General features: G+C 41.5%; 1 protein-coding gene across 13 annotated transcripts in view; it reads left to right on the forward strand.

Moving 5' to 3' along the window:
• The window catches only part of CADPS (calcium dependent secretion activator), a 562,280-nt gene that overhangs the window by 357,961 nt on the left and 183,582 nt on the right, over positions 1-20,737 (forward strand). For 12 of the 13 annotated variants that reach the window (XM_061622068.1, XM_061622066.1, XM_061622061.1 and 9 more), the window contains exon 13: positions 8,872-9,059. In XM_061622068.1, the coding sequence (XP_061478052.1) occupies positions 8,872-9,059 (188 nt within the window). Of the gene's footprint in view, positions 1-8,870; positions 9,060-20,737 lie in introns of all 13 variants that reach the window. The other variant, XM_061622071.1, reaches the window with a different exon arrangement.

Genomic DNA, 20,737 nt, shown 5'->3' on the forward strand with positions numbered 1-20,737 from the left:
ATATGTGAGGCTGTGCAGAGAGACAGATTGCTATTTCTCTGCCCAGAAGAAAGTACATCTGCTCACATGTAAGGGAAACTGTGTGAACCAGCCTAAAGGGCAATGTTGCTATAATGAATCAATGCAGAGGCATCCTAGGGAAACAAGAACAAATCTACCAGAAGGCCATGGGTCTTTGAGTTTAGAATGGATACAATATTCCTCCCTGTAAGTTGCAAAATGTGCCTGTACTGTTCTTTTGACAATTCTTGTTCACTCTACGATATTTCTCTATGAGAGATGCCCCAAAAAGCAGCATCCTTGGTCTTTTTTGAGCCTGTGCTATACAGCTTCACTTGATTCCCCACAGAGACAGAGTTCTGTATGAAAACAAAGAAATTGATTCATCACAGATAAGACAGAGGCGACATTTCTTGGCAGGGTGAAGCATTTGGAGAAAGAAGCAGAGGTGTTATTGGCACCATTTACTGAAGCTGCCTGCCACAGTCTTCATAGCCATAGGCTCCTCTGAGTTCAATTGTACAAATGGTCTTTTAGAAAAGGCTTATGCTGTCCATCATTCTGCACTCACTCCCATCTTATATCACTGCAATTGGTGTCTTTCTGTCCTGCAGATTTGACATGTGATAACATGTTTTGTTTTACTCCCCTTGAAATACACCCAGAAGCTAAAAGATAAGAATGCTGTCCTCTTTTAAACTGAAATGAAAATAAAACAGGATTTTAATGAAAATTTATTTGAAATGTTCCAAGAGTTTGAAGAAAAAATGGTGGCATTGGGACAATATGTTGTTGTTGTTGTTACGTGCCTTCAAGTCAATTACTATTTATGGCGACCCTATGAATCAGCGACCTCCAACAGCATCTGTTGTGAACCACCCTGTTCAGATCTTGTAAGTTCAGGTCCTTGGCTTCTTTTATGGAATCAATCCATCCTCTTGTTTGGCCTTCCTCTTTTTCTACTCCCTTCTGTTTTTCCAAGCATTATTATCTTTTCTAGTGAATCATGTCTTCTCATTATATGTCCAAAGTATGATAACCTCAGTTTCATCATTTTAGCTTCTAGTGATAGTTCTGGTTTAATTTGTTCTAACACCCAATTATTTGTCTTTACATTCTGCATGTTTTATATAATAACATCGCAATCTAAATGCAGTGGGAAATGCTGGAAGGTCTAATCTTAGAGTATTATTTGATTACTCTTTCAGTAGTGCCTGGAAATTTCTTGTCAATAATTTAATTCTGAAATATATTTATTTATTTGTGCATCTTAATTTTAAATATTTTCTAAATAAAATCTAGAATAAATAGCAGTATCAGTAAGGTGAAAATTACAGTTTGGCCTTTCTAAAACAATTTCATTTTTATTTATTCATTTATTTATATATAGAGCACCTTACCTCAAAGTACCCACTCGAGCACCTGTTCTGCAGAACAGACACTGTTACAGGTGCCACATAATACTTGTTCTGTATTTGTAAGACATTGTTCTTCTAGTATGACAGAACCTACTGTTTGGAACTCACTGCCTATTGACATCAGGCAGGTGCCTTCACTGTATTCCTTTTGGCACCTGCTTAAAACTTTTCTGTTTGGCAAGCCTTTCCAGACTTCCATAGATATTGATCTGTTTTAATCTTTTTTTTAGTTAGCAGTTGTTTCATTTTAAATATGTTTTTAATTATTTGTTTTTAACTCTTTTCTTGATAATTTTAATGGTTTTTTGTAAACTGATTAGAGATCTTTACATTCAAGCGGTATATATTTTTGTTAAATAAAATAAATAAGTATCAGGTGAGTTTGTTGGAGGATATGCTCAATAGATGATCATCTCAACTTTCATTTATCCAAAATATTCAGTTGCACACTATATTTCAGCATCACAGTGACAAACTGGAAAGAACTCCATGGGATCTAGGATTATGAAGGCTAAGGCTCAGTTATTATTTATTATTATTTATTTATCACATTTATACCCTGCCTTTCTTTTCATCATAGAAACCCAAGACAGCTTACATACGGTTCCCAGGCAGTCTTGTACCCAGGCACTGACCAGACCTGACCCTGCTTAGCTTCAGCAGGGTGCTGGCTCATGTGCCTTCAGAACGTAGCCTGGTTATCTTCCAGGGTATCCTGTTCGCTGTCTAGAAACTGACTGAGGGTGTGGAATTGTCTTCATGTGGGTCTGGAGATGGAGAAAAGTAACAAAGAACACCTTAAGTGAAAACAGCAACCCATCTGCTGGAATGATACTGACTCTAGGAAAGTTTCCCTGTCAGGCATTGTTCGGTTTCAAATGGCAGATCACATGAGAGAATCAAGGGAAAATAAGTGTCAGTGACATTATAAAATTATCCTAAAAAATGAGTTTCAGCAACTAAATCATGAACTGCAATCAAGACTAGAAAAACCAGGGCAAACAGGCAAGGGTCAACCTGGGAAGGCATTCTTGGCAGATAACAAGCTCAGAAAAAGAGACTTATAAGGGGGGGAAGCAAAGAGAAAACAAAACTAATTAAAAATATAGATTCATAAATGCAGGGCACAAAATGAGATGTAGCCCCTGCCAGGGAACTTTACTTGACCAACTTGCCCACAACCTCTTCCTGATCCTTTTTTCTTTCTTTTAGAGCCTGCACATAGAGGCTATAGCTAAATATCATATAAGACATGTTACCCATCCCCTACAAGCTCATGCTGCCTTATAGTCAATTAGCATTAATCTATAACTACTTTTGTGTCTGAACAAAATTCCCAGTGAAGGATCAGACAACTAGTTCTGCATTTCATGGTATAGCCATGACTATATTAGATATGAATTCTGTTGCCTATTTTTCTTGGTTTTATAAAAAGAGAAAACAAAGACAAACTGCGGGTATCAATAAATTAAACTGCACCCTTGAATTAATCTTATGTATAAGAGGGCCAGTGGAAATGTTTTTTGCTGAAAACTGCAGCCCATTGGACTATTTTTCTCAAATGTGGTTGTGTCTGTCCAACATATATAAAGGTTTTCTGAACTTGCATCAAGTTCATTCTCTCATCTGTGGTTTTCATCCACTCTTTTTTTTTATGCTTTCAAACATGAGGAGCAGCCATTGATTCTTTGTCTCAGAATCCTAGGTGTGTAACCTGGTATCTGTAACACCTAGCAAAGACTTGTTCAGACTGCAGTCTCCATCTCGGATTGAATCTAGGGGCTGACCCTAAGGTTAAAGCATCCAACCTATTTTTTAAATGTTTCCTCATTTCCCCTACTCCAGGGCTGGGGAACAGAATCTGGCAGGACATTTTGACAGGTAGGCAAGGTCCACCCACCTATCAGGCACTTGGCATCACTTATGACATCAAGTGACCCATTTTTCCTTTGTAATGCAGCAAGCTATGCTAGAAACAAAAATTCAAGCTTGGCCAAGTGGCCTTGAAGTTACCGCTAATCCCAGATAGGTGCTGACTTCAAGATCTGCTTTTCTGTTGGGATCAGCTGGCTACAGAGTTCCCCATGAGGAAATCAACACCATCCACAGCCAATCCCAGTGAGCTTGAAGTCAGTGCCTATCAGCTGAAAAGCTTCAAGCTTTGCTTTCTGCTGGGATCAGCTGTGCTAAGGAGTTCCTGTGGGGAGTTCAGTAGCATGGCCAGTCCCAGCTGGTTGATTGATGGTGACAGCAAGCTTCCCTTGCCAATGCACTATTGAGAATGCACTAAGGATCCTGATGGTGCATTGGCAGCTGTATCTCTACATGCTCCTCACCTGACATCACATATGACATCAGGGGTGGAGCAAGTAGGCATGGTTGGGGGGAAACGGCTTCACAGGCCAAACTGGAATCTGTGCCAGACCTATTTAGGCCTGTGGGCTGGAGGTTCCCCATCCCTGCCCTATTCCCTGCTTTGCATAACATCTTGACTAATGAAAAGTTTTGGGGGACTCAAAAGCTTGATGCTATTTTGTGACACTTTACTTGGTCTTAAGAAATCTATTGCCCAACTGTGGATTTGGGTGTATTTTTCTCAAATTCTAAATCCCACTTCCTGGAAACTAGGAGTATGCCTTTTATTTTACTTTCTCCCTCCCCTCACCCCCAGTCACATACATGCATATATTGCCAAAAACGTTACTGAAATATGAAACCACCTGGTTATTTATTAAGAATGAAAAATATTTTTGTTTCAGCCCCCACTAAAAAGCAAAATTCCAGTAGCTCTTTCGAAGTAAAAGAGAGAAAAGAAGCCGCCATCAGAGGACTCTCGTGACAGCCCACCTTCTGCGTTATTCTCAATCAGCATCTTCATTTTCACACATGCGCTTTCTGGCGACTGGAGTAATGAAAGGAATGATGTCTGTTCCCCATGCCTTTGATTCTGCCCCTCATTATTTTAATCCCTTTTCAATCTGTTCTGGAGTTGGCCCAACAAGGATAAGCAAATCCCTTCGACGGAGTTTCTTAATTGATATTTCTTCAACTCTCCTCAACAGTAGCTATTTTGGCATCCAGAAAAGATTTGGTGTCATCCGAGTGGTAGAAAATATATTTTAATCTTTTCACAGTAGCGTCATTTCAAAGACGTAGCAGTTGGGGTGGCAGATGGGGTGGCAAAGAAGTTGCCTAAAGGGGCAGGGCACTGATCTACTCGCCGCAGGAACTTTTCAATTAAAAATATGAAAGAATCTGCAGTTTTGAAGCACAACAGAGATACATCTTATTGATTGTTCAGCATCCCCATCAATATTGAAGATTTTTGTAAAATGCTATATGTGGGCCTTTCAAATTTCAAATTAGGTACAAGACAGTCTTCCTGAGAAGCTATCATCACCGTCTTCATATTGCAAGTTCCTCTTCTGTAAAATGATGTTATCATGCTCTGGCATGCTGGGATAGATTTACAAAGATGCTTCATTATTAATTCATGCCTATATAACCTTGAAACTTCACTATTATAACACTTCTTTTCATGTGTAGTTGGCCTTGTAGATTGTTCCAAAAATGCAACTTAAGGCAAACATGATGGTCTGCTGAGAATGTAATAATTATTTGCTTGCAATACACCTGAATAGAGACTGACTTCCAATCACCTGCCAACCATATTTGAAGATCTTAGATCTATAAAACCCTTAACCAGCTTAAGCCTTATCTAAGATTACTTCCTGCATTAGAGAGGGTCTCCTTTTTGTAAGTTTACATCTCCATGATCTCCCCAGAGCAGCTTGTTGATCACCATCTCTCTCTCTCTTTCTCTCTCTGGCCATTAGCCCTTAGTCCCATGCAAACATTTCTTTTGTGTGTACAGATGACTGCATGGAGGTGAAGACTGGGATCACAACTGCTGGCTCTGTCTCCAGCCACCATGCATTCAAGATACTATCCACATAGGGCCTAGACATGTATCCTGTGACATGCACAGGTTCTGTATACATGATCCTATAGGTTCCACAAATTCATAAATCATGTGATCAGAGCCTATGTACATTGGTGTGTATGCTTACAGGCCTTTGTGCAAACAGGTCCTTAAACAGATGGAAATCAGTAGTGGGGCCAGAGGTGCAGTCCTGACATGCATGCACGCACGCACGCACGCACACACACACACACGCACACACACACACACGCATGTGTATGGAATGAAGCATGTGCCAAGGAGTGCTTTTGGTGACTGCAGAACTCCCTTCATACAGAGGAGTCACAAGACTTAGTTTCTTTCACAGATAATATAAGACTTCTAGATGCAGTTAGACTATTTAGTGAACATGGGTATATTCTGTTTTACAGTTGAGTTTTTTTTATATGCTAGTGTGCATAATCATTTCATGATACTATAATTATCCTGACTATGGGATAGAGTTAGATATTAATCAACTATTTAAATACATATTAAAAATCAAAGCCACTTCTACTTTGATTTTTATTGTGAAATGAAATCTCAGAGAATTTAGTTTGTGTTCTGACAAAACCTTCTGACAGAAGAGAGGCTACAAAATCTCGTCTTCACATTGAAAAACCTTACACCAGTGTTACATATGATGCTTTTCTACATAGAAACCACTGCAGCCTTATTTCCTTGCATAAGCAGCAAAGCCAGAGCACCACCCCACGTAATTGATAAAATACACATAGCATAGCAAATTTCCTAGGTTTTACTTCTCTGGTGTCCATAAAGACAACTGGACCCTGGATCATAAGACAGAGATGACTAAATATGAGGAACCGCATTAGGCAAGGCATAATTAATCTGTACTCATGCAGATTCAGTAAAGCAATGCTTGAGGTATCTTCTCATTTTAATATAAACAGTCCTTGTGCTGTTTATTTCAGAGGGACCAGGATTGCATCCAACTCTCCTATGAATAAAGTTTTGTTATTTCATTGATCTACATAAATACACAGCTATAATTGCTAATATTCATTAGCGGTGACTTCTCCCCCCCCTTTTTTTACATATTATTTAGCAACAAGTGGTGCTATGCAACAGCAGTATGGAAGAAGTAACATCTAGCCCATGTCACCATTGGGTGCCACTTCCAAATCACAATTTACATAAGCACAAAAGTAAATTCGCAATTCATAAAAGTAAGTAGCAGCAAAAATCTGCCACTATGTCCTCACAATAGACATGTGGTGTTGGTAGTAGTAATATAGTTTGCTGTATATCCATAGGTCATGACAATTTGGAAGTAGGCTCTGTAAACATAGAAGTACCACATCAGATACTAATTCCTCTAAATGGCTACATGGCCCAATCCATTTGTTAACTAAGCTGCATACATTGCACTCCAGTTGATACATTGCTATGAACTGATATTTAATTATACACTGTGTATATATTTATTATTTATTTTATTTATATGCCACCTTTTCTCCAAGTATCTCTTGGTGGCATATATGGTTCTCCCCCTCCTCATTTAATCCTCACAACAATGCTGTGAGCAGGGCCGGTGCCAGGCATGCCAGGGCCCTTGGGCACTAGCCTACTGTGTGGCCCACCACATGCCCCACACACCCCAGCTACCTTTTCCTTGAAGTGAATGTTGGCCACACTGTGCACGCATGCCTGCCATCAGCTAAGATGGTGGTAGGGACATCAGCCCCTTAAGGAAGCCTTGGCTGTCATCGTGGTTCATGGCAGGCATGTGCCTGCAGTACACCCAATGTTTACTTCAAGGGAAAGGTAGGTGGGGCCTGCACGGTAGTAGGAGCTCTTTCGGGTCGGGAGCCAACACTGCCACAGATCATGGAAGGGAGCACTACCCACCCACCCTAAAGAGGGGCCCTTAGCCAGGGCCCGACCTGGCTGCCCTCTGATGCTGGCTGTGAGGTAGGTTAGGCTGAGAGGCAGTGACTGGTCCAAAGGCACCCAGTGAGTTTCATGGCTGAGTGGAGATTCAAACCATGGTCTCCCAAGTCCTAGTCCAGCACTCTAACCACTACACAACACTGTCTGTCTGTCTCTCTCTCTCTATATATATATATATAAGCATCCCATAAACAACAGAAAAAGCATACTTAAAAGCCAGATAAATCTAGCAGACTGAAGCAAAGACATATTAAAAGCCTGGGCAAATAAAGATAACACACTCAGTATATGTATACTAAGGGACATTTTGAGATATTATCTCAATCAGCAATGATAGTGCCCAAGCAGGAAATGTAACAGGAATCTCATGTACTGTTTCAGTGGTTTAGAAATGATCAAGGGAATGGAACAACTCTAAGTTGAAAGTTTCCCATGTTTGGGGCTCTGTAGTTTCAAAAGATGGTGGGTAATGGAGACATATTAGAGGGATATAGAATTACACAATGTGGAGAAAGTGAATAGCCCCCCTCCTCAACATAATACTCAAGTCAGGCGTCATCCAATGAAGTGGAAGGTTGGAGATTCGGGACAGACAAAAGGAAGGACTTCTTCACACAACACATAGTTAAACTATGGAATTTGCTACCAAGATATGTTCACCAACTTGGATAGCTTTAAAGAACTTAAACAAATTCATGGATGAGCAGACTACTCATTGGCTACTAATCACCTGGTCACAAGTCACTTCGAGACTTCTTTGTTTGTGAGAAGCTACTCATAAATAAATAATAGTCATGATGGCTATGTTATCTCCAGCAGGGTGCCTCTGAAGACCAGTTGCTGGGGATCATAAGTGGGAGAGTGCTATTGTGGACATATTCTATTTGTGGGTTTCTCGTAGGCATCTGGATGGTCACTGTGAGAACAGAATGCTAGACTAGAAAGGCCTTTTGGTCTGATCTGTCAGGGCCCTTCTCGTGGCCTTACATCATGTTAGAACTTCTGGTATTGTTTTTGTGTGGTGACATTGATTCTTCCTCTTTTTTCCTCTCCTGTTAGCTGGTTTATATTAGCACTGATCAGAATGGAGATTGTCCTCTGAATGGGTGGTTTGTGGGTGATTGATTCAATTTGCAGGTGCCTGTCTCAATGATTCAATCACCCACAAACTTGTTTGTATGCTAGTAATAGCAGATTATTATCATTTGGTGTGTGCGTCCTGTTTTGCAGCCCAATAAGTAATAAGCAAAGTAATTAGTAGTAAAAGCTGTGCAAATTCTTGTTCTTTCTGAAATTTGATGGATCTGTCACACTGATATACACTCTGTAATTATGATTTTAAGTTTCTGCAGATAACTTGTTAAAGTTATTGGATATGTATTGATTTATTTACAATAATGCAGGGAAGTGTGTTTACATATGCATTTAGTTTCACTTGCTAATATTTTCTTTACAGATATATGCATTTGTTGTTGTCACTGTTGTCTAGCAACACATTTCCAGATCTAATAACCACTGTGTCTTTGAAAAAGAAAAAGAAAAAATTATTTGAAATTGATTTTCTCTGTTTCTAAACAGGGCTGGTTCAGTCCTGGCCAGGTATTTGTGCTAGATGAGTACTGTGCACGTAACGGAGTCAGAGGCTGTCACAGGCATCTCTGCTACCTCAGTGATTTGCTCGAGCGAGCAGAAAATGGAGCGATGATTGACCCTACCTTGCTTCACTACAGTTTTGCCTTTTGCGCATCACATGTTCATGGCAACAGGTAAGGGAAACATTCTTGCCTCCACCAGTGATGGGGAAATCTACAGAACAGATTTCTTTGGCTAATACACAGCAGTTCCTTCCCAGTGACTGTTCTTATCTGATATACAACATATTTAACAGCAGAATTGCCTTGTTTGTTGTTAGAGACTAAGGAAAGCAGCAAAAAATCAAGTCCAAACAGATCCAGACAGGTAGCTTTATTCACTTAAGAAAATAGCTTGATGCAGTTTGGAAAGAACATAGGATAGTATAATGTAGCTGAATCTATCTCTGATCTGATACAGTAACGGATTTACCATGTTTCATTTTCATTTGATTGAGAAAGATAAACAGATAGATACTAACAAACAAAAACACTCTATTCTGTTGTGCTTATTAGGACTTAAATTATTTAACTTAGATGGGCAATTGATGCATTAATAGTGGTTTTGAAATGTAGATTCAGGTTTTGTTTTTTAATTAAGCACTGACCACTGTACAAATTATGATTACTTATGATGGCTTTGTTGTGAATAATCTCTGCATTTTATTAGATTCTGGAAGTATGTTTTAAATTAACATTTTTTAAACCAGGAATGGGAAACACCTGTGGCCCTTTAGGCATTCCTGGACTACAGCTCCCATCATCCCTGATCATTGGCCATCATGATTAGAAATGATGGGAATTGGAGTCCAACAAATATCTGCAGGCCACAGGTTCCCCAGCTCTGTTTAAAACCATGTATCAAAATACTGCAAAATGGATTTTAGTCAGTTAAGAAACTGGGTATATTTGGATCCTCAAGTAGTCTGTGTATTGGGTGGAGTAGAACAGACATGAATTAACTGAGAATTCTCCCTCCACACATCATGAGAGGAAAAAGAGAAGGAGGAAGGGAGCTGTCGTAGCTTTCTGCCTCCCCCCCCCAAGTCCTTTGTAAAATATGGATAAAGCTTTTCACTGACTGGTAGTAACTTCTTCCTGCTTCCTAAAGCCTCTGTGCCAGCATTATAGGGTTCACCAGCATGGGACACATAGGAATGTCCCTCAATATAACAATGCAGCAATTTCAAATGGGAATCTACCAGGGCTTTACTGATCCACAATTACCTTCACTTGCCAGAGGCCAGTTTAGCCTGCTATAGTGGAACAGACATCTACTGAAAGTTAACCTATTAAAAAAACTAAAAAAACCCACACACACACTTTTGCCACTTGACAGCCATAATAGCTACAACACAGCCATTTCAAGCTCACTCTAGCCTTTTAGGATTAAAAAGATTTTACGCCTGAAAGTGTTGCTGAGATAAGTTTCCCTTCTCTATAGACAGCTACAGTATTGTTGCACTGATGGTTTTCTTGCTGGAAGTTTCATTCTATACAGTGAGATATCACACTCTGTTCTACATATGCTACTGAATAACAGAGTGTTATAAAATAATGAAGTGTTTTTGTAAGCTCTCTAGTAAACATCATCATGAATTATTATACACATTGCCTGTATTTCACATTATAAGGCTGCCATTCAAGTTACAGTTCATTTGATCCATGGTGTCAGGGTAACAAGAGTTTGCTTCTTATTTTCTTTTTGGTTCTGTATTTCCTTTGTTTCTTTTGTTGACTGTTGGCACTTACTATTATTATTATTATCATTACTATTATCACCAGTATTATTTGCTCCTAGCTTGTTTTCTTTCATTTCTTCTATTATGCTTCCGTTCTTTTCACCTTTTTTCTGTTTCATGCTGTCCTTATCTTTTCACTTAAAACCATTCCTATCATGTCCCAAAGTAAAAAAAAAGAAGAGATACTTGGTGGCATATTGCCAGTTGCAAATAATCCCCCAGCTACTGAAGTAGAGGCAAAACAGGATTCCAAAAAGGAGTCCAAAAAGAGGAAAGATTCCAAATCCCAGCCACCTACAGGGCCCAAAAGGTAAGAAATGGCAGTTTACATGATTGTACTTCAGTGCAGAATTTAGTATCAGTCACTGAGCCTGCTGGCATGGACCTAAAGAACCACAAAGCAAAGCAAAGAACAAATGTATTAATGCTGTTTCATGAGCACCTGTGCAAACAAGTGAGATGATTTCTCATTCAAACGTTGCTGTATTTGTTTATTTATTTAATTTAAGAATTGCTTCCCATGAAACATCCCAAAGCAATTAACAATAAAAATATCAGTAAAAGCATCCACAATTTTAAAAACACATAGAAAAACAATTTCAAATCTAATACAGATATAGACTAGGATAATAATCTCCATTTAAAAGACTTGAAAAAAGAAGACCTTCTTTTGCAGAGCACAATGATCGCTTGTGTATATATGGGGTAGGATAATCTTTTAGGTATCCTGGTCCCAAGTATCAGGCACAGCTAGCTGAGTACCTGGAGCCTGGTCCTGCAAGGTGCCCAAGTGCAGAGCAGGAGCCCAAGAAGGAGAGAGCAGAGACGCCATGACAACCATGGGGCTGTCTCAATATGTTAGTGGCCCAACACATACATCGGGGCATACTCTTGACCTGGTCTTTGCTACTGGACATGGGGATAGTGATCTGGATGTGGGGAGTTTTACATCTCTCCCGTTGTCATGGACAGATCATTGCTTGCTGAAGTTTAGACTTTCAGTAGCCTTTTCCCTCTGCAAGGGTGGGGGACCTATTAAATTGGTCCGCCCCCAGAGACTAATGAATTCTGAAGGTTTTCAAAAGGCTCTGGGGTTTTTTCCGGCTGATAAGACTGGCGCTCCTGTCGAAGCCCTGGTCGATCTGTGGAATACAGAGATGACCCGGGCTGTTGACACAATCGCTCCTGCGCGCCCTCTCCTATGTAGAGCTCATACAGCTCCTTGGTATACTCCGGAGCTGAGAGCGATGAAACAAGACAGGAGGCGGCTTGAGCGGAGATGGAGACGAACTCCCGACGAATGCAATTATGAGCTGGTTTGTGCTTCTACTAAGCTCTATGTAGGAGCGGTGAGGGCGGCAAAAAAACAACATTTCGCCGCCACTATTCAGTCATCTCTCTCACGCCCACGGGAGCTTTTTAAAGTGGTTCGTGGCCTACTTCATCCAGGCCTACAAGATACGGCAGATACATCGGTAGCTCGATGTAATAAATTTGCTGAACACTTCCAGCATAAGATCTCATGCATTCGCCGGGACTTAGACTCCTATTTAATAGCAGTTAATCCTACTGAGGTGTCCAGAGCACAGTCTTGTCATGTTTTGTTGGATGAGTTTCAGTTGGTTCAGCTCGAGGACGTGGACAAGGTGCTTGGACAGGTTCGTGCGACCACTTCGGTACTGGATCCTTGCCCCTCTTGGCTAATTAAAACTAGCAAGGAAGGAACAGTTGGCTGGGCCAAGGAAGTGATTAATGCCTCTTTACGAGAGGGAGTGGTCCCTGGCTGTCTGAAAGAGGCGGCAGTGAGACCACTCCTGAAAAAACCTTCCTTGGACCCAGAGGATGTCAGCAGCTACAGACCAGTAGCCAATGTTCCGTTCCTGGGCAAGATCCTGGAACGTGTGGTTGCTGACCAGCTCCAGGCGCTATTGGATGAAACCGATTATCTAGATCCATTTCAATCGGGGTTCAGGCCTGGTTTTGGCACTGAGACTGCCTTGGTCGCCCTGTTTGATGACCTATGTCGGGAGAGAGACAGAGGGTGTGTAACTCTGTTGATTCTCCTTGACCTCTCAGCGGCTTTTGATACCATTGACCATGGTATCCTTCTGGAGAGGCTTGCGGAATTGGGAGTTGGAGGCACTGCTTGGCAGTGGATCCGCTCCTACTTAGCGGGTCGTCTCCAGAAGATAGTGCTTGGGGAACATTGCTCGACACCGTGGGTTCTCCAATGTGGGGTCCCGCAGGGTTCGGTTCTGTCTCCCATGCTTTTTAACATTTATATGAAGCCACTGGGGGCGGTCATCAGGAGTTTTGGAGTGCGTTGTCATCAGTATGCTGATGACACGCAGAGACACCCTCTGTCTCTCTCCCGACATAGGGAATGTTCCGTTCCTGGGCAAGATCCTGGAACGTGTGGTTGCTGACCAGCTCCAGGCGCTATTGGATGAAACCGATTATCTAGATCCATTTCAATCGGGGTTCAGGCCTGGTTTTGGCACTGAGACTGCCTTGGTCGCCCTGTTTGATGACCTATGTCGGGAGAGAGACAGAGGGTGTGTAACTCTGTTGATTCTCCTTGACCTCTCAGCGGCTTTTGATACCATTGACCATGGTATCCTTCTGGAGAGGCTTGCGGAATTGGGAGTTGGAGGCACTGCTTGGCAGTGGTTCCGCTCCTACTTAGCGGGTCGTCTCCAGAAGATAGTGCTTGGGGAACATTGCTCGACACCGTGGGTTCTCCAATGTGGGGTCCCGCAGGGTTCGGTTCTGTCTCCCATGCTTTTTAACATTTATATGAAGCCACTGGGGGCGGTCATCAGGAGTTTTGGAGTGCGTTGTCATCAGTATGCTGATGACACGCAGCTCTACTTCTCCTTTACATCTTCTTCAGGTGAGGCAGTCGACGTGCTGAACCGTTGCCTGGCTGCGACAATGGACTGGATGAGAACTAACAAACTGAGACTCAATCCTGACAAGACTGAGATGCTGTTGGTGGATGGTTTCTCTGATCGGATGGTGGATATATACCCTGTCCTGGATGGGGTTACACTCCCCCTAAAGGAACAGGGGCGTAGTCTGGGAGTCATCTTAGACTCTTCCCTCACACTTGAGGCTCATGTAGCCTCGGTGGCCCGGAATGCGTTCTACCAACTTCGGTTGGTAGCCCAGCTACGTCCCTATCTGAGTAAGGAGGACCTCTCATCAGTGGTACATGCTATGGTAACCTCGCGTCTGGACTACTGCAATGCGCTTTACGTAGGGCTACCTTTGAAGACGATTCGGAAGCTACAGCTAGTGCAAAATGCGGCAGCCAGACTGCTAACAAGAACTAAGCGGTCTGAGCATATAACACCTGTGCTAGCCCGTTTGCACTGGCTTCCAATATGCTTCCGGGCCAGATTCAAAGTGTTGGTACTTACCTATAAAGCCTTATACGGCGCGGGACCACGATATCTGTCGGAACGCCTCTCCCGATATGAACCGGCCCGTACACTACGGTCTACTACGAAGGCCCTCCTCCGGGTTCCGACTCATAGGGAAGCCCGGAGAGTGGTGACAAGATCTAGGGCCTTCTCAGTGGTGGCCCCCGAACTATGGAATGGTCTCCCCGAGGAGGTGCGCCTGGCGCCGACACTATCATCTTTTCGGCGCCAGGTTAAAACCTTTCTCTTCTCTGAGGCATTTTAATTCCTGTTAATTGTAAATTATTATATTTTGATTTTAGACTGTACAGTTTTGTGTACAGTTTTGTGTTATTTTTATTGTATTTTTAATGTTCACCGCCCAGAGAGCTGTTGCTAGTCGGGCGGTATATAAGCTTAATTAAATAAATAAAATAAATAAAATAGGTCTTTGTACACCAGTTCCAGCATCTTGAACTTAGCCTGGTGGCTAATTGGCAGCTTTACAGTATGAGAAACTTGGTGAATAAGGAAGGTAAAGGCTGTAACATATCTACTCTAGTGGGCCAGGCCTTGAGAAACAGATTGTTCAGACTGGTGTAGGAGCTTTTACAAGCAGAAGAACTTCTCTGGATTTGAAGTCACTTTCTTTACACTTTTCTGCTAAGTCGGGAAGAGCCATTCCATGAGTGAGAGGGTCTCAGCCACTATGTTCTTCACCTTTTCATGATTTGTAAGGGCCAAGAAGACAAGGGGGAAAAAAACTCATAGGCAACACGGTTCAAAAAGGCAAGTTGAAGTTTCCCAAAATGCCTAAGCAAATTGATAATTGTGATCTGTGATCTGCAACTTGAGATGGTGGGCAGCAGGCTGACAACCTAGCCATGCTTTTAGAGTCTTTAGAGTCTTTTGTGAAATGGCCTTGGGAAGAATTCTATGTATTCCTTATGTACTTCAGGTTCAGTCTGAGCTGTGTGGATTATGGTTGGTTGAGTGTGACTGGAAATTTGTATCATCAGCTGATAAACACAAATTTGTTCATCTATTAATGAAGCATATAGTCATAATGTGTGTGTGCACATACGTTTACAATTAGCCATTGTGTTAACTGTTCTACCATCCATGGACCTTAGCATTGCACTGATCATTGAAGTGCTAGTTCAGTCTACTAGCAAGTTAAAGGAAGACTCACAACAAGTTATAGGGTAAGAAAATGCATCTTTTGTGACGCAAAGACCATAGCCATTCATATCTGGCAAAAGTGTGTCAGTCTGACAATATACAAAATGACTTCTTCCTTCTTTCTCTCTAGCAGAAGATACAAAAGAGTAATGATAGTCAGCATGACTGTTCTCAAGTATCTGGTTTGCAGATTGTCAGTTTATTACCACTAGTAGTTTTTGAGAGAGGGAGGGAGAAGTCACAAACTTTACATGTCTTACCATGCAATCCTGTACATGTCTACTCAGAATTAAGTCCCACTAAGTTCAATATGGCTTACTCCTCGATAAGTGTAAGACTGCAGCTTTAATTACTATTTTTGTTGTCTAGAGTTATCTCTCCATCCTGTTCCCTCAGTTTTTTAAAAATTTTAAATGCATAAAAAGGACAAGATGTGTTTATTATGTGTTTTCTTAGAATTGTGAGCAAATCCATTTGCTTACTGAATGCAGTTTTTGAAACAACAAAAGAGCTCACATCACCAACAACTGGCAGTTTAGCTTTCTGTGAAATGAGGTTCGCTGTCAGTCAGAATATGTCACTCTAGTAATGAAGGTCGAAGAGAGAAAATTCTGTGTGGCTATCAGTCTCCCGTGTACACGATACAGTGATGGCGCTGAGGTGGGTTGTCTGTTTGGATTGTGTTTGCGTAAGGTCAAACAGTGAGACAGCAATAGCTTGCAATCTGTGAGAAAGTGCAGAGAGAATTCAGATGATGCAGGACAGCCTGAAGGTCAGGACTGACAGAATGACAGGCCATCAGAGGAAAGAAACTACAGTAACTAGATGCTGTCCATGGTCCTGTTTCATGAATACAATTCTGGGGCAGCTGATCAGTGACAGGACAGGAATAAAATGGCTGCTGTTAGAAATACATCTCTAGTTCAGCTGTGACTCCTGTGCCACATCATGTGCAATGTCTACAAAGCAAAAAGAGAGATTTGCTGCCCTGGGCTACTACTGTGAGGAAGCGTGGAATATAAATCTAATAAATTAAGCATATATACATACATACATACATTTACACTGTATATTTTCAGACTTTGCAGAGATTTTGTCAACTGATTACTTCGACATTTTATTATGAGAAACTAGAATATTCTTTCCAGTGAATAGCAGAATTTGCTTTATTTTTGTTTGTTAACTATAATTAAAAACCTAATAAATATGCAGAAGGCTACCTTTGACCTTATAATTTTTTGTAATTTTGTTTTTCCTGAGGCATGTAATGCAGTTTCTTTCTTCAGACATTACTGTACACACTTAGCTAGTCCCATTGATTCAGAGGAACTTACTATGACTCAGACTGATTAGATCAGGCACTGACAGTTAAGCAATTCACTGGCATAGTACTAGATACTGGCTGCATTCACCTGCTTTGCTAAACTATGGCAGAGCATCACAGGAATGAGTCTGTCCAATCATCTGACTTTCATACTTCCCTCTGCCCTTTCCCACTCTCCTCCTGTACAGCCAAAAGGAAGAATTTTGCTTCAGTTTTTTATTAGTCATAGAATCATAGAATAGTAGAGTTGGAAGGGGCCTATAAGGCCATCAAGTCCAACCCCCTGCTCAATGCAGGAATCCAAATCAAAGCATTCCCAACAGATGGCTGTCCAGCTGCCTCTTGAATGCCTCCAGTGTCGGAGAGCCCACTACCTCTCTAGGTAATTGTTTCCATAGCCATAGCTTGGCATGATGTCTGTATCTAGACAAAATATGGTTAGTCTTAACTATGGTTTAGTTCAAACCATGGTTTATGAACCTGGCTTGTTTTAGTGAGCCATAAGATTAACCACACTTTAGGGTTTGGACATAATGCTAACCTGTGATTAATTAAAAAAGTGAAGCAGAAGCTACCAGTTTTCTCACAGCCATGCCAGAGGAAGAGAGGGAAGGGGGGAGCACACAGACTCAAGGCTTTCACAATCTTAACCTCATAATACTAAACCATGTTTCAGTGTTACACATGAACACAGTCATGTGCTGGGAATCATCAAGATTATGATAGATTCTATACCTCCATGTTTTTAAACTCTAGATTACATTTCTAGATTAAGTCCTAAAAGACGTGGGTGGGGATAACCAAGGGGCATACAATAAAATATGCACACTACTTGGGAGTTTAGTGCAACCAGTCACCTTACTCCATGCAGTTCTGAGTGGAGTGCTACACTTGTGTGCATCCAACAGTGTGCAGAAGGGGCCAACTTGATTGGGTACTATTTATATTGGGAACAATCCATTCAAAGTTAAGCCCTATCAAGCCCCATAGATTTCAGAGGGAGAGATTTAAGATGATGCTTAGTTTCCCCACTGAAATCAATGGTACAAATAAGCAGTAGAGCAACATGGCAATAATTGTACAGTTGTAATAGGTTGTATCCAGCTAAGTTCTACTTAGAGTACACACACTGAAATTAATGAATCTATGTTAGTCAAGTCTATTAACTTTAGTGGGTCCACTCTGCATGAATATTTCCTCCAAGGAAACTCCTTTCCTCCAAGAAGTTCAAGGTGATGTACATAGTCATCTCCATTTTATCCTCACAACCCTGTGAGGTAGCTTAGGCTGAGAAACAGTGACTGGTCCAATGTCACCCAGTGAGCTTCATGGCTAAGTAGGGATTTGAACCATGGTCTCCCAGGTCCCAGTCCAACACTCTAGCCACTTTATCACACTGGCTCCACTTTGAATAGGACTAGCTTTGGATATAACCCAATATATGTTTGTAGTTTATTTGGACTGTTTGGATGTCATACTTTTAATTTATTAGATAAATACATTATAGCTAGAGTTTTATCTGTCTATCTATTTATTTATTAAATGTATATCCTGCCTTTCCTCCCAGAAGCAGCCCAGGGCAGCAAACAAAAAAAACTAAAAATACTTTAAAACATCTTAAAAATAGACTTTAAAATACATTAAAACAAAACATCTTTTAAAAAGCTTTAAAAACATCTTAAAAAGCAATTCCAACATAGACAGCATAGACTGGGATAACTTAAAAGGCTTATTGAAAGAGAAAGGTCTTCAGTGCATGGTGAAAGATAACAGAAATGGTGGCTGTCTAATATTTAAGGGGAGGAAATTCCAAAGGGTAGGTGCCACAACACTAACAATCCGTTTCCTATGTTGTGCGGAACAGATCTCCTGATAAGATAGTATCTGCAGGAGGCCCTCACTTGCAGAGCACAGTGATCGACTCAGTATATAAGGGGTAAGATGATCTTTCAGGTATCCTGGTCTCAGGCTGCATAGGGCTTTGTACACCAAAACAGAACCTTGAACTTGGCCTGGTAGCTAATGGGCAGCCAGTGCCAATCTTTCAGCAGTGGAGTGACATGTTGGTGATACCCTGCCTCAATAAGCAGCTGAGCCACCGCATTTTGCACCAGTTTATTTCATCATATGCATGGAAGGTTAGCCCCTTCCTCCCTCTCTCCCTATGAGCCTTTCAGGGGGAATATCAGTTCTCTTTTTCATTTTTTGACATATAATAAGAATTAGGGTATGTCTTGTTATAGGAACACTTGATCGAAAGGAACCAAAACATAGTGTAACAATAGAACACGAACACACACACACACAATTTATTTATTTTGTTACTACATTTATATCCCACCTTTCCTCCAAGGAGCTCAAGGTGGCATACAAACATAGTTCTTCCTCTCCTGATTTTATCCTCACAACAACCCTATGAGGTAGGTTAGGAGGACAGACAATGACTGGCCCAAGATCACCCATTAAGCATCATGGCTGAGCAGGGATGTGAACCCTGGTCTCCAAGGTCCCAGTCTGATACACTACCACTCCACCAAATTGCCTCCCTGTCAAGAGGTAAGTGGGGCAAATGCACCCATGTTCACTGGATACTTCTGGCTTCTCTTCCACAGTTTCTGCTTTGCAGCTCCAAAGCAAGCCTTTACTTTTCAACAACAACAAAATGAGAGAATGCACTGCCTCTGACAAAGACTCTTCACTCAAAATACACTGGGACTAATTAACTATACACTCTCCTTACCAGTAGTGGATGGCATGGTGGGGCTGTGCCACTCACTTGACCTCACTCTGGCTGAGTTGCTGCTGCATACAAGGACAGAGAGGAAGAGGGATGAGGTTGGTATGATGCAAACATGCTGGTAGAGCCAAGCCAACACTCCTGACAGTGTGTGCACCACACTGACCTTGCCACTGCCTCACCTCAATCCATCCCAGTATGCAGCAGCAACTCAGCCAAGGATGGTCAGGTGAGCAGCATAACCCTACTCCAGTATTTCTCCCTACTTATCTGTCTCTCCAATGATCCAAAACATTTGGGCTCTCTCCTGTCTGGCCACTAGGAGGCCCATTCAACTGGCAGGGTAGACTGAGAACATTTATTTATTTATGAGATTTGTTAGACGCCCATCTGGCAGAGGTTAATCTGCCAATCTGGGCGACTTACAACCAAACACAAGTACATTTCATATAAACAATCAAAATCCTAAAAATTAGAAATTAAAAATTAAAAGCTTAAACATTTAAACCCCCCAAGATTTGCAATCTGCCAGCCTAAAATTGAGTTTAAACCCCCCAAGAACTGCAATCTGCCAGCCTAATCCCTTTCCCATGCCTGGGCATCCTTTCATTTTCTCCCTAAAGCCAGTCTTTCTCCTGCCTCTGTAGTGCAGGTGTTGGGAATGGCCCTCCAGATATCACTGAACTACAGCTGCCATCAGTAGTTCAGCAACTTCTGGAGGGCCAAGGTTTCCTCACACCTGCTGCAATGAACGGTTGTAGGTTCTAAATGGTTGTCTGCTCTGCTGTCCTAGTTTCACTCAGTTCAGGCAAGGCATCTTGCCCCTCACAAAGAATCATCATTCAAAACATGTTGGTTCTAATAACCCATATATTTCCAGTGCACCTTAGAAGCTTCCTCTTTTGTTGTTTTTGTATTAGTCACACCCTCCTTCTCTTCTCCCCTTTATGCAAGCATCTAAAAAAAAAGCCCATGCAGCAATATCTTACACTTACTTGCCTCTACCATGTCTAAGGCAGGGATATAATAAGAGGGGGATTTTGAGTAAACACTTCAAATATCCCAGCTATAAACAACTTTCTTGATTTGACACAGCATTGCTTGGGTCTCGTCATTTTATGCATGTTAATTAAAACAGGAAATCATTCCTGCTTCTTCTGAGTTTGTATGTACACCATTATTTTTATTCATTGTTTTATTTTATCATTACATTTCTATCCTGTCTTTCTTCCAAGAAGCTCAAGGCAATATGCATGGTACTGACTCCCATCCCTGTTATCCACACAACCACCCTGTGATACACAGGATAGGCTGAAAGAGACTGATTGGCCCAAGATAATCCAGTGAGATTCCTGGCTGAGTGGGGAACTGAACCTGGGTCTCTCATAGGAAGCTGCACTATACTGAGACAGATCATTGGTCTG

Source organism: Rhineura floridana, chromosome 3 (assembly GCF_030035675.1).
Source record: "Rhineura floridana isolate rRhiFlo1 chromosome 3, rRhiFlo1.hap2, whole genome shotgun sequence".
Classification (NCBI taxonomy): domain Eukaryota; kingdom Metazoa; phylum Chordata; class Lepidosauria; order Squamata; family Rhineuridae; genus Rhineura; species Rhineura floridana.